At 41.0% G+C, this 19,763-nt stretch overlaps 1 protein-coding gene and 1 long non-coding RNA gene across 2 annotated transcripts in view; both read left to right on the forward strand.

Moving 5' to 3' along the window:
• The first annotated feature begins 239 nt into the window (after positions 1 to 239).
• LOC310729740 lies at positions 240 to 2,596 on the forward strand. The gene is made up of 2 exons (XR_014534641.1): positions 240 to 2,323; positions 2,356 to 2,596. It is a non-coding gene; the product is annotated as an uncharacterized lncRNA (long non-coding RNA).
• A 1,724-nt stretch (positions 2,597 to 4,320) lies between these two features.
• Positions 4,321 to 19,763, forward strand: part of myo7bb (myosin VIIBb) — a 48,483-nt gene continuing 33,040 nt past the window's right edge. Inside the window, exons 1-10 of the mRNA XM_083547727.1 lie at positions 4,321 to 4,644; positions 5,397 to 5,498; positions 8,961 to 9,113; positions 13,522 to 13,706; positions 15,457 to 15,578; positions 16,362 to 16,504; positions 16,600 to 16,713; positions 17,133 to 17,286; positions 17,374 to 17,450; positions 17,839 to 17,958. Coding sequence (XP_083403853.1) covers positions 4,627 to 4,644; positions 5,397 to 5,498; positions 8,961 to 9,113; positions 13,522 to 13,706; positions 15,457 to 15,578; positions 16,362 to 16,504; positions 16,600 to 16,713; positions 17,133 to 17,286; positions 17,374 to 17,450; positions 17,839 to 17,958 — 1,188 coding nt within the window. The 5' untranslated portion in view covers positions 4,321 to 4,626. The remainder of the gene's footprint in view (positions 4,645 to 5,396; positions 5,499 to 8,960; positions 9,114 to 13,521; positions 13,707 to 15,456; positions 15,579 to 16,361; positions 16,505 to 16,599; positions 16,714 to 17,132; positions 17,287 to 17,373; positions 17,451 to 17,838; positions 17,959 to 19,763) is intronic.

A 19,763-nucleotide genomic window follows, 5' to 3' on the forward strand; every position in this document is an offset into this window, starting at 1 on the left:
GTATCTTTAGATTAAGTCGGATGTGTATTTTTTTTTTTCCCATTTGTCTCTTTAATTATACAAAAAAAATGTATATAATAAATATATCGCACATTATTACTGATTAACCCAAACTTTCCCATCATGCACCACAGGATGTCAGGGGCGGGGCTCGGCTAACGACGCACCTCGTACGGTAATCCGTTCAGTTTTGTTTTTTTTGCCACTTTCTAAAATTTTCCCAGCCGTATGTGCTCCACAGACTCCTAGTTCAGAATGTAACTTTCCCCCAGATAGTGTATCTGCAGGTGGTTTTATAGAAGAGCTGTAGGCAGTCTCTCGCCTTATGTACAGTATCTCACAAAAGTGAGTACACCCCTCACATTTCAGCATCCATTGTAGTATAATCTTCTCAAGGGAAATTTACTCATACTGTAGAAATGTGCAGTTTGTATCCAGTACAGATTTACTGTCCTATAAAAATAACTCAACATACAGACATTACTGTCTAAATAACTGCCAACAAAAGTGAGTCCACCCTCAGTGATCACAGCTGTACGTGTGTAAACGTGCAAAGCCACACGTCCTATTCATCACGTTTGTGTTTTTGTCTGCTCAACAGGACCAAACTAATTTGTGTACCTTGTATTCGAGCAGGTCAAATTTGGAACAATTGTCTCATACTGACCACTCATACATTCTAGAAGGAGCCTCTTCTGAAGCTGCTTACAAGAAAAGCCTGCAACCTGTTTGCTAAAGAACAACCTGTCAAAGAGCATGCAACCATGTCCTGTGGTCTGATGAGACTACGATAAACTTGTTTGGCTCAGATGTGTGGCGACGCCCTGGTGAGGAGAACCATTGTAAGAAAATTGTGCCTACAGTCAAGCATGGTGGTGGCAGCATCATGGTCTGGGGCTGCATGAGTGCTGCGGTTCATTGAGGGAAACATGGATTCCAAGATGTACTGTGATGTTCTGAAGCAGAACATGATGCCTCATTTTAGAAACTGGGCCGAACCACAATTTTCCAACGTAATAACGACCCCAAACACCACCAAGATGACAACTGCTTTGCTGAGGAAGCTGAAGGTGATGGAGTGGTCAAGTATGTCTCCAGACCTGAACCTTATTAAGCACCGGTGGGCCTCAAGCGGAAGGTGGAGAAGCACCATGTGCGTAACCTCCAGCAGCTCCGTGATGTCATTATGGAGGAGTGGAAGAGGATCCCAGCAACAACCTGTGCAGCTCTGGTGAATTCCACACCCAGGAGGATTAAAGCAGTGCTGCATAAGGATGTGCTCAAACACAATATTTACACTTTGGACACAGTTTTGACGTGTTCACTGAGGGTGGACTCACTTTGGTTGGCAGTTATTTAGACAGTAATGTGTGTATGATGAGTTATTTGTCAGAGGACAGTGAAACTACTGAAGCTGCACACTGACTACTAAAATCTATCCAAGTTTCATTTCTATTTTATTTTCCCTTCAGAAGATACTATCAAAAACATCTCGATATATAAGAAGAGTTTCCTCTAAAGCAGTGTGAGAGCATCTACAGCCAACCTGCAGTATTAAAGCGTCTTTACTGATGATGATAGTAATAATATTGCGGTACGGTTGTGTATTAAGTCAGTCTTAAGTACAGGCCTTATAGAGTGCAGTGCAGTGCAGTGCTGAAGAAACCTCCAAACCTCTTACTTTACACCTCACACCTAAATCAATGTTCACTCGCTGTTTAATAATTCCTCACACTAACAGGTGCCATTCAGTGTTTCACTTCACCACTCGTAATGTTATGACTGATTGGTGTATAGACACACACACACACACACACACACACACACTATAAAGCTACCTATAAATATTTCAGTTATATATTAAATGTTATAACACCCCAACACCTGGCCTATGACTTCCATTATAATGCGCACACACACACACACACACACACACACACACACACACACACACACACACACACACACACACACACACACACACGGATCAGGTATTAAATATAAATGAGACCGTTTATGGAATACTGTTCTAACCCGGGCCTGTGCAGTATTTTTCCCACAGTGCAGTACAGGACGGAGTCGTCTTCCTGTGTGCCTCGTACACAATCATTACACCACATTTACAGCACTTTGGCAGACGCTCTTTTTTAGAGCGACTTATAACTGGGATAAAGGTTAAGGGCCTCACTCAAGGGCCCAGCAGTGGCATCTTGGAGGTGCTGGGTGGTGGAACTGACAACCTCCTGACCATCACTATGCCACTTTGGACCAAAACTTCTGAATGGATGAGAAATTGTGTGTGTGTGTGTGTGTGTGTGTGTGTGTGTGTGTGTGTGTGTGTGTGTGTGTGTGTAGCACAGCAATCTCGGTGCACGCCTTCATGATCACCATTGTCTTTCTGCCTTAGCCGACTTTATGGTGAAATATATACACAGAAGTAAAGAGTGTGTGTGGGTGAACCGGTGCATGCCTGCGTGTTCATGTTTGTGTTCATGTTTTTGTGTTCACGTGTGTGCTCACGTGTGTGTGTGTGTGCAAAGCTCAAGTTGAAAAAGTGATTTTTTTTTCTGCATTATATAATAAACTGAAGAGCTTGTGTGCTTGTGTTTGGAGTTGTTTCTTAACTAAACCGGTGTCCCGCTGACGTCTGTTTTCCCTGAAGAATCCTTGGTACCTCCACCCTGACCAGGTGTTCACAAACTTTTGGCCCTGTAATGTGTCTACACACTTCCGTATCTTGGGGAAGAAGCGAGCGCTTGTAGATAAGAGCCGAGTCTCAGGGCGTGTCTCAGCTCCTTAGTGAGCTCTTATGTAAATCATGGTTCCACAGTACCTTCTGATTTATTGTCTTCCAGAAAGTCGTCACGTATTCTGATGATCTCTCTGTATACATCATCACCACGGAGACGAGTGACAAGAAAGAGTGATGTGGATCTTTGGACCTTCATCACTTGCTGAGTTTGTTAGTGTTCATGAGCAATGGAATCCAAAGAACAAACACATCCATTATTTCTGGAATGAGTTTTATACACAAATTCAGGGATTGTTGTAGGATCAGAGTCTGGTGTCTGATAAACCTATTCTGCCAAGCAGGTGCTGAAGACCAACTTCATATGTAGGATGAAACCCAGTCTTTAAGTAAACCAAAAACAGCAGGAGTAGGAATGTAGGAGCTTCAAACTGGGTGAGGAGCAGCCAAACTCTGCGTCTATGGTGAGGTTGTGGAAAACAGTTTCATATCCCAAGCAAGACTGAGCATAGCAACTGCATCAGCAAGTTCCTTCCCAGGCAAAGATCTTAAAACTGCGGTTGTCAGATGTGCTTTTCAAGCGGTTTGAAGAATCACAAAGAAACGGGTGATGTTGAGCGTAGACGCAGTAGTCAGCCAAGGAAACTTAATGCAGCAGGTGAAAGACACATCATGCTTACTTTCATTTGAAATCAGAAAAGATCCAGCAGATCCATCAGATCCATCAGTAATGATCTGGCAGAGACTAGAAGGATCCAGGTACACCTATTTGCTGTTTGGAAAAGTCTGGCCAGAAGTGTTCTTCATGGAAGAACTGGGACCAAAACACCAAACCTTCAACATGGAAACAAGGCTTAGTGCCTCAACTCTGCATGAAAACGGAGGAACTCGGGGCAGAAAAATGGCAGCTGGACTGATGAGTCAAAATCCTCAACGCTGAGAAATACAGACACTCCTTCATCACGTAGTACCATCAGTGTGGCGTCTGATTGGCCCCAAATTTATTTTGCATCAGGACAATGAACCCAAACATACAGCAAATGTCATTAAGAACTATTTTCAGCGTAGAGCAGAACGAGGAGCCCTGGAAGTGATCATTTTGGCCTCAACAGAGTCCTGATCTTAACATCAGTGTGTAAGTCTGGATTACATGAAGAGACAGAAGGATTCGAGGAGCCTCCATCCACAGAAGATCTTTAGAATTCCTTCAAGTGAACTGAGAAGAGTGAGAAGGAGCTCACGCTGAATATTGAGCTCTTCTGTTCAGTTATTTTCAATTTAGTTCATCAATAAAAAGAAATGATTAACACTTTTATTTCTGATGGTGTTCTCACTTTTTTTTCACACCTGCAGAAAACGTTTGCACGCTAATGTGTATATATTAATATATAGTTTATAGAACCTGTTGTGAAATTCTCCTTCGTGTATTTAAGTGCTCTTCTGTTTTCTAGCTTTACAGCTTTATGGTTTTATGTGTGTGTGTGTGTGTGTGTGTGTATTCCCGGGTCCAAAAGGCCACCTCCTGCTTGTTATATGATTTGACCTCCTAACATTATTCAAGGTGGTGAGTTGTTCCTTCCTGAAGCTGCTCAGGTGCCTTTCTGTCGATCTCCTCTTCAGGATATAACTCTATTTATTGAATTTCTCGTGACCTCGACGAACCCAACATATAGAGCAAAGTTCTATAAGGAGAACCATTTGTGTCAACATCTGAAGTCTTCTTCCTTGTTCCTCACTCAGAAACGCCTTAACTTCTGAAGAGGATCCAGCTTGGAGAAAGAATGATCTCAGGAGCTTAGATTTTACAGCTGGGTTACATGTTCTGTGTTTGAACGAGGTTTACTTTGTGTGGCTTCTGAGGCAGGAGAGACGTCTCAATGGTGGTGCTGAGCAAGGTACAGGAGAAACGTCTCTCCTTCTAATGTCATAGATTAGAATATTCTATTCTCTCTTTCTTTTTTATTTATTTAAAGTGTAAATAAACTTATGATTCTTCTTTTTAAATATAACGGGAAAAAAATATAAAGAAAAATGACCTTTAATCACTTCTTTGACACAAACAGATTTTTTTTCAAATATTTATTAATCAACGTTTGTCTGTTCATTTTATTTTTATTTTAGTCATTAAAATAAAAATGACCAAATCCTTTAAAAAAAAATTACAACAATTATTTAGGAGATTTTCATGCCTACAAAATGGTCCATGTTGTGTATTTTCTTTTATTATTATTATTATTATTATTATTATTATTATTATTATTATTATTATTATTAATTTTTTATTTATTTTCCGAATCTGTACAGCTGCTTTGTGGTGACGTTCGTCATTTAAAAATATTTGTTTTTAGATATAAATGTGTATTATTTTATAATTTTATATTTGTTTGTGTACTTTTATATTTCTATATTTATTTCTATAAGCGTTTTATAATTATTGATTATTTGTTACTTATTACTGATTATTATTAATTTTATTATAAATAAATCTTTCATTTTTTTAGTTTAACACTGTGTTTTTCTTTTATGGTTTTATGGTGAATTTCTTAAGTGTATGAAGACTAACACGGCTGTGTGTGTGTGTGTGTGTGTGTGTGTGTGTGTGTGTGTGTGTGTGTGTGTGTGTGTGTGTGTGTGTGTGTGTTTTTAGGGTGATCATGTCTGGGTGGACTCCGGGCTCGGGGTCCCGGTTGGGGCTCGGGTGAAGGCTTTCGATGGGAAGCAGGTTCTTCTGTTAGACGATGGGGGGAAGGTAAGGACGTGTGTTTCCGTGGGTTTGGTGATCTCCTTGTTCTGTTCCTGACATTTCACACTGCGCTATCAGAGGCTTATACTCAACACGCAGCAGGTCCAACCTCCTGGCCTACTGATCATCTCACCTCAACCTTCCACCGCTTATCAGTTGTTATATCACTGTTATAAACGTTTTGAAATGACGTTCAGGGGCCGACTTGTTGAAACTGCTCGAGATGAACAGGGTTGTTTAAAGGGGGCGGGGCTTAGACCATCTACAGGTCACATGACTGATTGAGTCATACACAATTGTCTATCGTTGTCTTCAAGATATAGAAATAACTACACAAATAATCAACATCATTGGTCTGGATGGACGTTTACATGATTCCCTCCACAGTCCTGTATTTTTAAAAACACATTAATCCCAATGTTCCTTCACAAAATAGTCTCAGTGATGTTGGATCTGTAACTTACAAACTTTTAGCTGCAGAAACCGAATGCTAAACCAGCTAGCTAGCTAACTCATATAAATCACAAAGAAACTAAATGTGTTTGACTGATGCATGCTAATTTGTCTGCAGTTAGCTTGCTAGCATGTTGAGTTAAACTAGCAACAAGCAGTCATTCCAAATGACCATAACACATTTTTCTATCATCGTTTATCTGATATATTTTGTGATATAAGCAACTATTTTGGTTTCCAGAAGATCCAGCAGGCTTGTATTCAAAACAGAGATTTCAAAAGGTTGTCAAAAGCTTGTGTGAATCCTACGCTAGTTCAGATTGTCAGGAGATATTCTAGATATCACTTTAGCTAAAACTGATGCAGTTTTTTCAATCAGCCAATCATGTAGCAACAGCACTGTGTATTAGATCATGGAGATCCAGGGCCGAGAGCTTGAGTTAATGTTCACATCCAACATCAGAGACTTTATCTGTGGTGTTGTTGGTGGTTAATGTTACCATATGAGAGGGTTTGAGTTTTCCAGAAACTGCTGATCTCCTGCACACACAACAGTCAGTAAAGTTTACACAGAGTGGTGCAAAAAACAAAAAACACTCAGTGAGTTTGGATCTGCAGGCTGAAACACCTTGTTGGTGCAAGAGATCAAAGGAGAATAAGCAGAATCTGAGGCTGAGCACAGACTCGCCAAAACTGGACAGCTGAAGATGAGAAACAGACCAGGTTTGTTTTTATTACAGTCAATGCTCAGGATGATTCATGTTCTTGGCTAACAGGTGAGGAACCTGATGGGATGTTTTACTGTTGTAGCTCATCCACCTACTGAGATGTTTTTCTCCACATCATTGTGTCAGTTCCGACCGGTCACTTCATTCTCCTCTGAAGTCACTCAACAATATGATGTTTCAGCCTGCAGATCCTTCACTCACTGGATGTTTTTTGTTTTTCGCACCATTCGGTGTAAACTCTGAAAGACTGAAATTCCCAGCAGAAGATCAGGAGCTTCGGAAAAACCCCAAACCAGCAGCCAAGACATGGTCACAGAGAGCCAACGTCCTTTTCATTCTGATGGTTGATGTGAATGTGAACCTGAAGCTCTCGCTCCTGCATCTGCAGAATCATATGCTACATGATCGGCTAAACGAAGAACTGCATGAAGAGAGGTCAAGAGTGATGTGTCTCATATTTATGTGTAAAATAATCACATGGAATGAAAAGATTGTGAGTTTATGAACTAATTTCTATGTCAAGCAACATCACGTGGTCGTAACCCCCAGCCTGGGATCCACTGATCTGGAAGCTATAATCAATCAATCAATCAATCAATCAATCAATCAATCAATCAATCAATCAATCAATCAATCAATAAATACATTAAAATAACATTCAATTAAAAAAAATAAAATTAATAATATATAGTGCATATTAAAATACATGTTACAAATAGAAATAAATACATAAATAAAGAACGAATAATTAATATATAATATTATTTTAAATGATTATATATTCATTATACTTTTTCTATTTATGTATTTATTTATATTACTAATTGATTTCTATTAATTATTGATTTAATTAATTTAAAACATTAAATGTTTGAATTTATATTTTAATGTAAATGTTTAAAAATTATTAAATGCTTAATAAATACAAACTCAGATTGTAATATAATATAATATAATATAATATAATATAATATAATATAATATATGTTTTAACCCCAAACTCTTTTTCAGTCTCCTTTAAGCGGTTAGATATTAAAAATAGATCTCTGTTAATGTACGAACGTCACCATGGTTACCATAGACTCTTGTGCTTTCCCTTTGAAAACTCCACTTCCTGTACCTGAGGTAAGAGAGAATCAGATCTCCAGCCGTGTTAGGAGACCGAGACGCCGCACTTCATGTACGTGTTTTGTGTCTTTATTGTGCATGTTATCATGAAGCTCCAGTGGAGAGTTTATGAGATGTGTATCTTATAAAAGAAGTTTATTATTAGTGTTTCACTTCCTTGTGTGTTCTGCATCGAGTCTTTATTATATGGAGGTTTATATGAATGTTTATTGGTTCAGGAGATGTATATCTGATATTTCGCCTGTAGCTGGTGTGTGTTTTATATATTACACACTGTTTGTGGACACTTAGAATAGGATGATGTGCTTCTTGAACATCCAGTTCCAGATTTTGTTCCAATTTGCTGTTTTGGGAAGATCTAGATTTTGTGGATATTTTATAAGATTCATTCAACTACAAGGGTGTGAGGAAAGTCAGGTACTGATGTAGGTGAGGATCTATAGCAGGAGATCTTCCATTCCAATCCATGAAAAGCAGATCTTCGTGAAGCTGGAATAGGTTTTGGATGTCCTGGTTCAAATGAAGGGAAAATTTCAATCTACCACATGCAAAAACATCAGATACAATTGTGTGCCTCCAAGCTTCTGCTCACAGTTTGGGCAAAAACCACGTACAGCTGGAGAGCATTATAATGGTGTAGGGTCTCACACTTAGCCGTGGATGATCACCTCATACCATGACGGCTTCCCAGCATTGAGGAGTTCAAGCTGGAAGGAAACTGACTGAAAGGTTTAAATTTTCATTACACATTTTATATTCGCCTCATTACTGCAGTTCTGCTGCGCCGAATCACACCCAGAGATAAAGTAGTGCCAGAAGATTGATTCCTGATAAACAGTTATCATACAGTAGACAATGAAGCTGTTGGAGTGACTCCTGGTGTTTTTTGTTTTCTCTGGTTCGACAAATTCAACACAATTCAACACAATTACTAAATTCACCACATGCAGAAAACCTCCATGGAACTAAAACTGGAACTGGATGTTATTATGGTTTCAGCTGTTCATAAGCAGCACATTTATTAAGTTTCTCCTGACAAACTATCTGCGTGTTCAACGCTCTGACCTAACACAAACTCCTTCCAGCCAATCACAATCCAGCATTCACACTGGTGTTATAACTGCATTGTGTAATAACAGGCTGTTTTCGCTGTGTTCAGGAGCGGTGTGTGTCAGAGATAGAGCAGGCGTCTCTCAGAATCATGCACCCCACGTCGGTGGAGGGAGTGGACGATATGATAAAGCTGGGAGATCTGACCGAGGCTGGTGTGCTCAGGAACCTGCTGATCCGACACAAACAGGACATCATCTATGTAAGCTCTTTCATTCATCAACTCATCATGGGGACATGCCGGAAAATAACCCACACAGTGAATTAAGTTTTCACTTATGTTATAGCAGCTATAAACACTCGCTTCTTCACCAGCCTGCAGTACACAGCATTCACTGTGACTGTTACGAAGCGCTGTCACTGGAGACTCTTTCCATAGATCTCAAATAAGTGTTAAAGATTACACAGTAAAGATCTGCACGGGACGGATCTCACTCCCACAAACATTTCTCAATCTCACCTCCCTCACCACATGTGCTGTCCCTCTAATAAACTCATTTCTAATCCTGTCCATCGTCGTCACTCCCAATGAACATCTCAACATCTTCAGCTCTGCTACCTCCAGCTCCACCTCCTGTCTTTTACTCAATGCCACTGTCTCTAATCCATACAACATTTCAGGTCTCACCACAGTCCTATAAACTTTCCCTTTTACTCTCACAGATACTCTTCTATCACTAATCACTCCTGCTATCACTCTTCTCCACCCACTCCACCCTGCCTGCACTCTTTTCTTCACTTCTCTAACACACTCTCCATTACTTTACACTGTTGACCCCAGGTACCTGAACTCCTCCACCTTCTCCACCTCTTCTCCCTGTAACCGCACCCCTCCACTGCCCTCCCTCTCATTCACACACATGTACTCTGTCTTACTCCTACTGACTTTCATTCCCCTTCTCAGCATGAAACTATACTGCTGCTCACAGATGGTCACCTCTTCTCTCAGCCTGGCTTCCACTACTCTTTCCCATAACTTCATGGTGTGACTGATCAACTTAATTCCCCTGTAGTTACTGCAGGTCTGCACATCTCCCTTATGCTTAAAGATCGGTACCAGCACACTCCTTCTCCATTCCTCAGGCATCTTCTCACCTTCCAAAATCTTGTTGAGCAATCTGGTTAAAAACTCCACTGCATCTCTTTTAAAATGGACATGAACAAGTAACTTTTCAGAATATAGAACATCAAATGAAACAATATAAAACCAGGACAAGGTTTTGTTGTATTGTCTGTTCCTTTCTTTAATAATGAAGTGATATCTGTAGCACTCAGTGATTCATCTCTGTCTTGCACTTCAAGATGAACCACGTGAGAGTTCGCTTCCGAACTTGTGCAACATCAGTGATGTTCCACCTGAACCAATCAACCTCTTAATCCCACCATTATGACTCCACGTCTACAGAAATCAGCAGTATAATAGAGAAGTGCAGTAGATCAGAGCTGCATCACACACAGGATCTCATACAGTCACAATGAACATCATCACTAAAGCAACAAACCCAATAATCACAATTCCACACGTCTCCTTTCACTGGAGCCACAACTGCACCTTCACATACATCATCTCCAGCAGAAACACACACACACACACACACACACACACACACACACACACACACACACACACACACACACACACACTCACACAAACCTCCACATACATCATCTCCAGCAGAAACACACACACACACACACACACACACACACACACACACACACACACACACACACACACCTCCACATACATCATCTCCAGCAGAAACACACACACACACACACACACACACACACACACACACACACACACACACACACACACACACACACACACACACACACCTCCACATACATCACCTCCAGCAGAAACACACACACACACACACACACACACACACACACACACACACACACACACACACACACGCACACCCCGGGGTTTTAGTGCATTTTCTCCGTACATTTCGTGTTTTCCTGGGGATTTTTGAAATAAAGGCAAATTGTGTGTTTTTGTAAAAATTTTAAAGGAAAGAAAACACGAAAGTAAAACAGTTCACGTGAATGCTTAAAGACTGTTTTGAAATGTTTTGGCAAACCTTTATCACCATGTCCAGCTTTTCTTGAAAGGTCCGTCTTTTTGTAAATGTAACCAAATAGTTTTCTTCTCCTCCGTCAGTCGTTTGTAATGAAAAAAAACCCAGCTAATCCACAGTATTTGAGCTTGTGCAGTTTGCTACAGATGCAGTTTGTGAGCTCTGACTAGCGCCCTCTCTGATCGTCATAAGGACGTGACCAATCAAAGGACGTGAAAATGCCGACGTTATTGTACGCCTGCTAGACGGCCCCCGGTGTCACTTGCAATCTGATTGGTGAAAGGAACAGTTTCATGCAACATAGATTGTAAGCTACAGAGCGCCTGCGTGACACCCCGGTGACATGTGATGTGACTGCTGAAATTTGATTGGATAGAAACTCCAACGTACTTCAACAGATACTCCTAGAAGCAGCGTACCCGAGAGAAACGCTATGAAATAAAGAGAAGAGACTATTGGGAATAATTGAATACATATTCATGGATAAATATACATTATATTACCAAAAGTATTGGGACACCTGGTCATAAGTACTGCAAGGTTTATACTTCAAGGCTCTTCTTTGTTCTGGCACCGAGGTGGTGGAAGACGGTTGAAGACCTACCTCTTCCTGAAACACTTAAATGAGCACTTTCCAAGTTTGCTTTGTAGAATTCAAGAGTTATATTTATATTAAGTTTGTAATCTTGTGTACAGTGTAGATTTATTCATTACTAGAGACTTTTGTACGTCGCTCTGGATAAGGGCGTCTGCTAAATGCCGCAAATGTAAGTAAGTACGGTATGTGATTTTTGAGCGTTGCATTCCACATTTAGTACCAATTTGCTCTTATAATTCCCTCCACCCTTCTAGTAAGATGTTCCACTAGATTTTGGATTGAGCTTATTGCTATTTCTGTACTGATGTAGGTGAGGAGGCCTGGGGTTCAGTCAGCATTCCAATTTATCCCAAAGGTGTTCATTAGGGTTGAGATCAGAGCTCTATAGCAGGCCAAACAAGATCTTCCTCTCCAAAGCATGTAAAGCAGATTTTTCAGCAGCTCACTTTGTGCACAGGGGTGTTGCCATGCTGGAACAGGTTTTGGGTTTCCAAGTTCAAGTGAATACAAAATGTTTTTATACTGCATCTAAAGACGTCGTGTAAAACTGAGTGCCTCCAGATTTGAACCACACATAGCAGGAAAGTTCAGGTGTCCCAATACTTTTTGCAATATAGTGTGGATAGAAATTGTGAGTCAGTAATTCTGAAAGAGTCACTGTGTGATAGTGCTGCAGAACTTTGACCCTCATCAGCTCATCTCTGTGATAATAAAAATTAAACACTAATAGAAGTGCTCAGAAAATACCTGTGCAGTGGAAAACCAGGGGGACTTTACCCTTTATACATTTCATTTCATATCGTTCTTTATTGTTTCCAGACCTCACAGAGCGTTTACACTAATCACACTCTGGAAATCAAGTGATACCACCACCACCATTTACACGATATTGCCAAAAGTTTTGGAACACCTGACTTTTTCCAGCCATATGTGGTTCTTCTTAAACATTTTTCCCAAAAGTTGGAGGCTCACAATTGTATCAGACGTGTCAGGCGGAAGAACGTGCCGGAAACCGAAGTGCAAATAACGAAGGTTTAATGAACAACAAAGAGCAAATGGCAGAAAACAGCAAACCAAACATAAACTCCAGGTTAGACTAAACCTGGTGAACGCTATGACGAGAGAGTTCGGAGAACTCGTAGTCCCGCAAACAATAGCAAACCAAACCAGAACCGTAGTGTCTGTAGCTTGGGTAGTCCAACAAGGTTCTTCAGTCGAAACTGTAGAATAGACGGAGGTTATATAGGGTGGTGGTTGATGAGTGCCAGGTGCAGGTTAATAGGTAGGAGAGCTACTTGGAGTGATAGGTGGGTTTGGTGAAGGTGTGGCTGGTGGATCCCTGACAAGACGTCATTGGATGCGCTGTAATAACATTTTGCATTCACTTGAACTAGAAGACCCAAACCTGTTCCACCATCACAATGCTCCTGTGCACAAAGCAGGCTCCAAAAAGATCTGCTTTCCACGGGTTGTAAGATGTACAAGATCTTCTGCTAAGATCCTAGCGAACATCTCTGGGATGAATGCGAATGCTGACATATCAATCTTATAAGCAGGTGTCCACAAACTGTTAGCCGTACAGTGTATCTTCAGTTATAGTCCCAAACATTTAACCCTGATCCTAATCTCAGTCCTGGGATCCAGTCTGGCTGTAATCAGTCTAAAAGGAAACAGTAATTCTCGAGAAATGCTGAGATTTCGGTTTAATAGATGTTTAGTGTGATACTACTGATGTTCTATTGAAAGGCTCAGATTCCTCTTTGAATTGTATTCTGATAATATTCTGATTTATTCAGATTGTATTTTAAAAAACCAGTGTGTCGGTCAGGTCCAGTAAGATCTTCTATATACAGCGGCTAGTATTTAGTTTTTATTTTATTCGTTATTATACAAGACTTTTCTTTCTTGTTTCTAACCAGACGTACATTGGTCCGGTGTTGGTGGCCTTGAACCCCTATCAGCTGTTGCCCATCTACACGGCGGATCAGGTGCATCTGTACCACGGGCATCGCCTGGGCGAACTGCCCCCCCACATCTTCGCCATCGCAGACTGCTGCTACTACAACATGCTGAGAAACCAGTGTAACCAGTGCTGCATCATCAGGTGAGCAGGAGAACGCTTGTCGTCTACAGTGAGGGAAGAGTGGAAAGGGTGAAAGGTTAAACCATCGTTATTGCATTCTAGCACTGTCGGCATATTGATCAGTGCCCTTCGTGAGATCTCGCCACCCTTTAGGCTACACCTCTCTAAGTTATGGAGTTATGGTGGAGCTTATGCTAATGTGCTCCCATCCAAAATTGGGGTAACACTTCCACAACGTGTAATATAGTGACCATTACTTGTAGCATCAGAGTCAGGTGTGTGCTGAACCAATTCTACCATGCAGGTGTTGTAGATCATCAATTCCACATGTAGGTTGAAGCACAGTCATTAAGAGAAACGGAAACATCTGTGTAGGAGCTTCAGACTGGCTAAGAAGCAGCCAAGCTTTGCTACTAAGCTGAGGTTTATGGAAGACAGTTTTGTGTCCCAGGCAAGACTGAGCACAGCAACATGACTTAATGTAGTTCTACTGCATCATCAAGGTCTCAGGAAAAGATATCAAAGCAGACTGGGGTTTCAAGATGTGCTCTTTAAACTACAAAGAAACGGGCGATTTTGAGGAGAGTAGATGCAGTGGTCGGCCACATCATGCTTACTTTCCTTCGATATAAGAAGATGTCCAACAGTGACATCAGCAAAGAACTGGAGGAAACCAATGGGACCCAGATAGACCCATCTACTGCCTGGAGACGTCTGGCCAGAAGTGATCTACATTGAAGAATTGGGGCCAAATCACTAAACCTCCAAACATGGAAACAAGTCTCGATGTCTCAACTCTGCAGAAACACAGAGAAACTGGTGCAAATAAATGGCAGCAGATGCTCTGGACTGATGAGTCAAAATGTGAGATATTTGTCTGTAGCAGGATGCTGGATGTTTGGCTGGACAGCGGTACAATAATGAGTGTCTGCAGGCATCAGTGCAGCATGGTGGAGATTTCCTGCAGGTTCGGAGCTGCAGTTCTGAGAATTGAGTTGGAGATCCTGTGGTCAGGATTAGTGATGTCCTTATTGCTGAGACATACAGGCAGAAACTTCTCTATCATGCAGTAGAAGACCTGATCTCGACATGTACACCCTGGTCATTTTTAATAGTGGATTGTGATTGGCTGGAATTAGCTCAGGTGTGAATAGTGGATTGTGATTGGCTCGAAGGAGCTCAGCTGTGAATAGTGGATTGTGATTGGCTAGAAGGAGCTCAGCTGTGAATAGTGGATTGTGATTGGCTGGAAGGAGCTGAGCTGTGAATAGTGGATTGTGATTGGCTGGACGTTCAGGTGTGAGTTGAACATGCAGGTAGTTTGAGTTTGTCAGTTGAATCTAAATGAATGTGCTGCTTATAAACACCTGAAACCATAGTAACATTCAGTTCTAGTTCCATCAAGCTATTGAAGACATTTGCTAACGACCTCACTGAGCTCCATGGAGGATTTTTGTGTTTGGTGGAACTTATATTGTGAATACAGAGATTTGATGAAATGGAGAAATGGGAAACTAAACTAAAAACACCACTAGATGTTCACTCCAACAGATTCATTATCAATCATTTATTCATTATAACTCATGTAAATAATTATAATCTTCTGGCACATTATACTGTACTGCTCTCCACTTCACCTCAGGTTGTTCCACAAGTTCTTCGACTCCACATCGTGCACCAACATCCTGGAACACCTCATATCCAAAGCTGGACTCGTTGATGATGTTGATAATGGACAGTAAACTTTTCCTGTACTGTGTTTGTGCTGTAGTGGTGAGTCTGGAGCAGGAAAGACGGAGAGTACGAAGCTGATCTTGCAGTTCCTGGCAGCAGTGAGCGGGCAGCACTCGTGGATCGAGCAGCAGATTCTGCAGGCCAACCCTGTCCTGGAAGGTAAATTATCCTTCTCTAGTACTTCCTGTTTTACAGTTCTAAAGTTCAGCTCTAATCAGTTGTGGGTAAAATAATAAAAAAAAAACCATTGCAGCTTTAGGAACATCCTGGTGCATTTGGTGCAGCTTCATTTAGACACTATGAAGAAGTGTTCTTAGATTCTGTCGAGGACCCCACAGCAAAATATTGAATTTTCAGAAAGTCTATGATTCAGATGGGGAGGATCCTTGAGAGGATACTTATAACTCATAATGTGACCTGTCCTGATCTACTGCAGATACCAGATAGTGAGACAGTTTAAGGTAGAAACCCTGAGAGGAACCCAAATCTCAAACAGGAACCCATCAGGGGAGTGCCATCATTTTTGAGGTTTTTACTGATGGACGCTTGAGTGCAGAACTGTTATGGGTAATTGTACGCCTAAGCCTTCATCAAGTGGAACCATCCTCAGTAGCCTCATGGTCCATGTGGGGTCATCTTCAGCATCAAACAGATGATTAGAGATGTTTATTGTAAAGTAAATGTGAGCAGGGACTCCAGCAAGACTGACTATGGGGGAACCAGAAGGTTCCACAGACATAAGAGGGCTCCTGGATATAAAGCTTAACCCCAACCACTTAATACACCTGAGTGAAGGTGTGAGAGTGGGGGGACGACAGCGTCTGATATCCCAGTGCACCAAAACACTTCACGCCATGATCCCTCTCGATCTCCTTTACCTTAAACAAGTCTTACCTCAAGTCCTGAGTTAATTGATTAACCTTCTCGTCTCCTCGTCTACAGCATTTGGAAACGCCAAAACAATCCGCAACGACAACTCCAGCCGTTTCGGGAAGTACATCGAGATCTTCTTCAATAAAGACGGTGCGATCGAAGGAGCTCACATGGAGCAGTACCTGCTGGAGAAATCTCGCGTCTGCCATCAGGTGAGTAAACAAATTCAAACCCCAAAAATTAACCTTTTATCATAAGTTCATATCTGCTTGACTCGGGGGGTTCCTCTGTGTGTTGGTTTTTGAAGGCCCCAATGGAGAGGAACTACCACATATTCTACTGCCTTCTCTCAGGGATGCCCAAAGATCAAAAAGATGTCCTCTCACTTGGCGACGCCACGCAGTTCAGCTATCTCACAGAGGTCTGAACATCTAACCATCTACTGTACATCATTTTATCCACATCATCTAATTGCCTCCATTAGCATGGAAGCAATCAGCCAAGACCAGCTGGGTGCCCGTGGGTGTGGGTGTGGGTGTGAGTGTGAGTGTGGGACATTAATTTAGCTAAAAATTGGAACTGTACCAGTTTAGCATGCAAGACTTTGATTGGCTAGCATTGTCAATGTGTTATTAAGCTAACATTAGCTAATTAACACACACACACACACACACACACACACACACACACAGGATAAAGCTAACATTCCGCTAAAAGAATCAGTGTAAATGAGATCCTTCAGCTGTTTTGTGATTAGATTTGAGTTATAAACAGATCGAAAGGCAGATTGTAGGTGACGGAGCGATCATTAATGGGATGTCATTTTTTTGCGATTTTCAGGGAAGCTGCTTCACGTGTGACGGACGAGACGATGCTGAAGACTTCATCCGCATCCGTTCGGCCCTTAGAGTCCTCACCTTCTCCGACAGGGAATGCTGGGAAATATTTAAATTACTGGCGGCCATTCTTCACCTGGGCAACGTGGGGTTTGAAGGCGAGTCACGTCGCTGATTCGAGGCGTGTCTGCGTTCTTTTCTTTTAGTTGTGTTTCATGGTGTGATGTTTGTTTGCATTTTTTTAGGTGGTTTGATGAATAATATGGACTCGTGTGAAGTTTTAGCCTCTGACCATTTTACTGCAACTGCTAAACTGTTAGAGGTAACATGAGTTTCATCCTGACCTTCACCCTCACTTCACCTTCACCTTTCCTCCTTTCCTGATATCACCATGTGTAATATGAAACGGTTTTATTTTGTCAGCTGAAATTTGTAATTAAATATTAATTATAAATAAAAACAGTGGTAATATAAATCATGATTTAATTGACTTAAAAAAAAAAAATTGTATGTTTTTTTGTGTTTACTTTTATTAAATAATTAGATTTTATTATTTATTTATTTATTATTTATTTATTGTTTGTTTGTTTGTTTGTTTGGTGAGGGTTTATATCAAAACTTTTGAAACTCTTTAACCCCAATACAACATACAATCTTCATCCTCATCTTCATCTTCATCCTCTTCTTCTTCTTCTTCTTCTCCTCTCCAGGTTGATGAAACACATCTGGATGTGAGTTTGACGACTCGCACGTTTCTGACTAAGCAGGAGCAGGTGGTGAGACGTCTGAGCCCAGACCAGGCTGAGGACTGCAGAGACGCCTTGGCCAAGGTGACCACATTAACCTCCACTTTCTCCTTTCTTTCTTTCTTTCTTTCTTTCTTTCTTTCTTTCTTTCTTTCTTTCTTTCTTTCTTTCTTTCTTTCTTTCTTTCTTTCTTTCTTTCTTTCTTTCTTTCTTTCTTTCATGAAAAAAGTGACTAAAAGTGTTGCAAGTTTGAAATGGATGATGATAGAGGGATGATGTGAATGATTATTATGGAGAGATAATGTGGATGATTTGGGTGATGATGATAATGATGGAGGGATGCTGCTGCTTATGATGATGATGATGGAGGGATGAGGTGAATAATGTCAAGTCAAGTCAAGTCAAGTTTATTTGTATAGCGCTTTTCACAACAGACATTGTCTCAAAGCAGCTTTACAGAAAACAACAGTGAAGGTGAATGGTGTGCGTTTGTCCCTGATGAGCAGCCGTGGCGACAGTGGCAAGGAAAAACTCCCTTAGATGATATGAGGAAGAAACCTTGAGAGGAACCAGACTCAAAGGGGAACCCATCCTCATATGGGTGACATCAAAAGTTTGGTCATAAATCTTTCAACAATACAGAACAATTTGTGATCATCATAGATCCAGCATCAGCTTCTCCATGCCAGGGCCTTTAAACACTCGGCATCTACTTCTCCATGATCATCCATAGGTCCATAATCTTCACGAGGTGGGACGTGACTGGAGCTGGCCAAACCTCAGGATGCCTCGGGATGGGGAGAGAAAGAGAAGCAGTGGAGAGGAATTAGCGTAGCTGCTGTTCATGATATTAACAGCACAAGTTGATAATGTGCATGTGATCAGATGTTCTGGAGCACAAGGTTGTGATGTGATGTGTGTGATGTGTGTTATGTGTAGGCTTTGCTAAAAAGATATGTTTTTAATCTGCACTTAAACTGGGAGAGTGTATCTGAACCCCGAACACTGTCAGGAAGACTATTCCAGAGTTTAGGAGCTAAATGTGAAAATGCTCTACCGCCTTTAGTGGACTTTGCTATTCTAGGAACTACTAGAAGCCCAGAGTTTTGAGATCTCAGGGAGCGTGACGGATTGTAGCGTGTTAAGAGACTGGATAGATACATGGGAGCCAAACCATTTAGTGCTTTATAAGTGAGTAGCAGTAGTTTGTAGTCTATTCGAAACTTAATAGGAAGCCAATGTAGGGACGATAAGATTGGGGTTATATGATCGTATTTTCTTGACCTAGTAAGAACTCTTGCTGCGGCATTCTGAACTAACTGAAGCTTGTTTATTAATGATGCAGGACATCCACCTAGTAATGCATTACAGTAGTCTATTCTAGAGGTCATAAACGCATGGACGAGCTTCTCTGCATCAGATATAGATAACATATTTCTTAGCTTAGAAATATTTCTAAGGTGAAAGAAGGCTGTTTTTGTAACTTGATTGATGTGATTTTTAAAAGATAAGTTGCTGTCTAAAATAACTCCCAGGTCTTTTACCGTTGAACTAGTAGTTACAGAACAACCGTCTAAATGCAGGCTGAGATGCTGGAGCTTCTGTGTACTATTTTTTGGGCCGATGAGCAAAATCTCCGTTTTATCAGAATTTAATAGCAGAAAGTTATGGGTCATCCAATCTCTTATTTCTTCAACACACTCAGTTATGCGAGCTAATTGAGCTGTATCGCCTGGTTTGGATGAAATATATAGCTGGGTATCATCAGCATAACAATGGAAGCTAATTCCATGCCTTCTAATAATATTTCCTAATGGAAGCATGTATATTGTAAAAAGCAGGGGTCCCAGAACTGACCCTTGTGGCACGCCATAATTTACTAGCATTAT

Source organism: Silurus aristotelis (assembly GCF_946808225.1).
Source record: "Silurus aristotelis genome assembly, chromosome: 8".
Lineage (NCBI taxonomy): Eukaryota > Metazoa > Chordata > Actinopteri > Siluriformes > Siluridae > Silurus > Silurus aristotelis.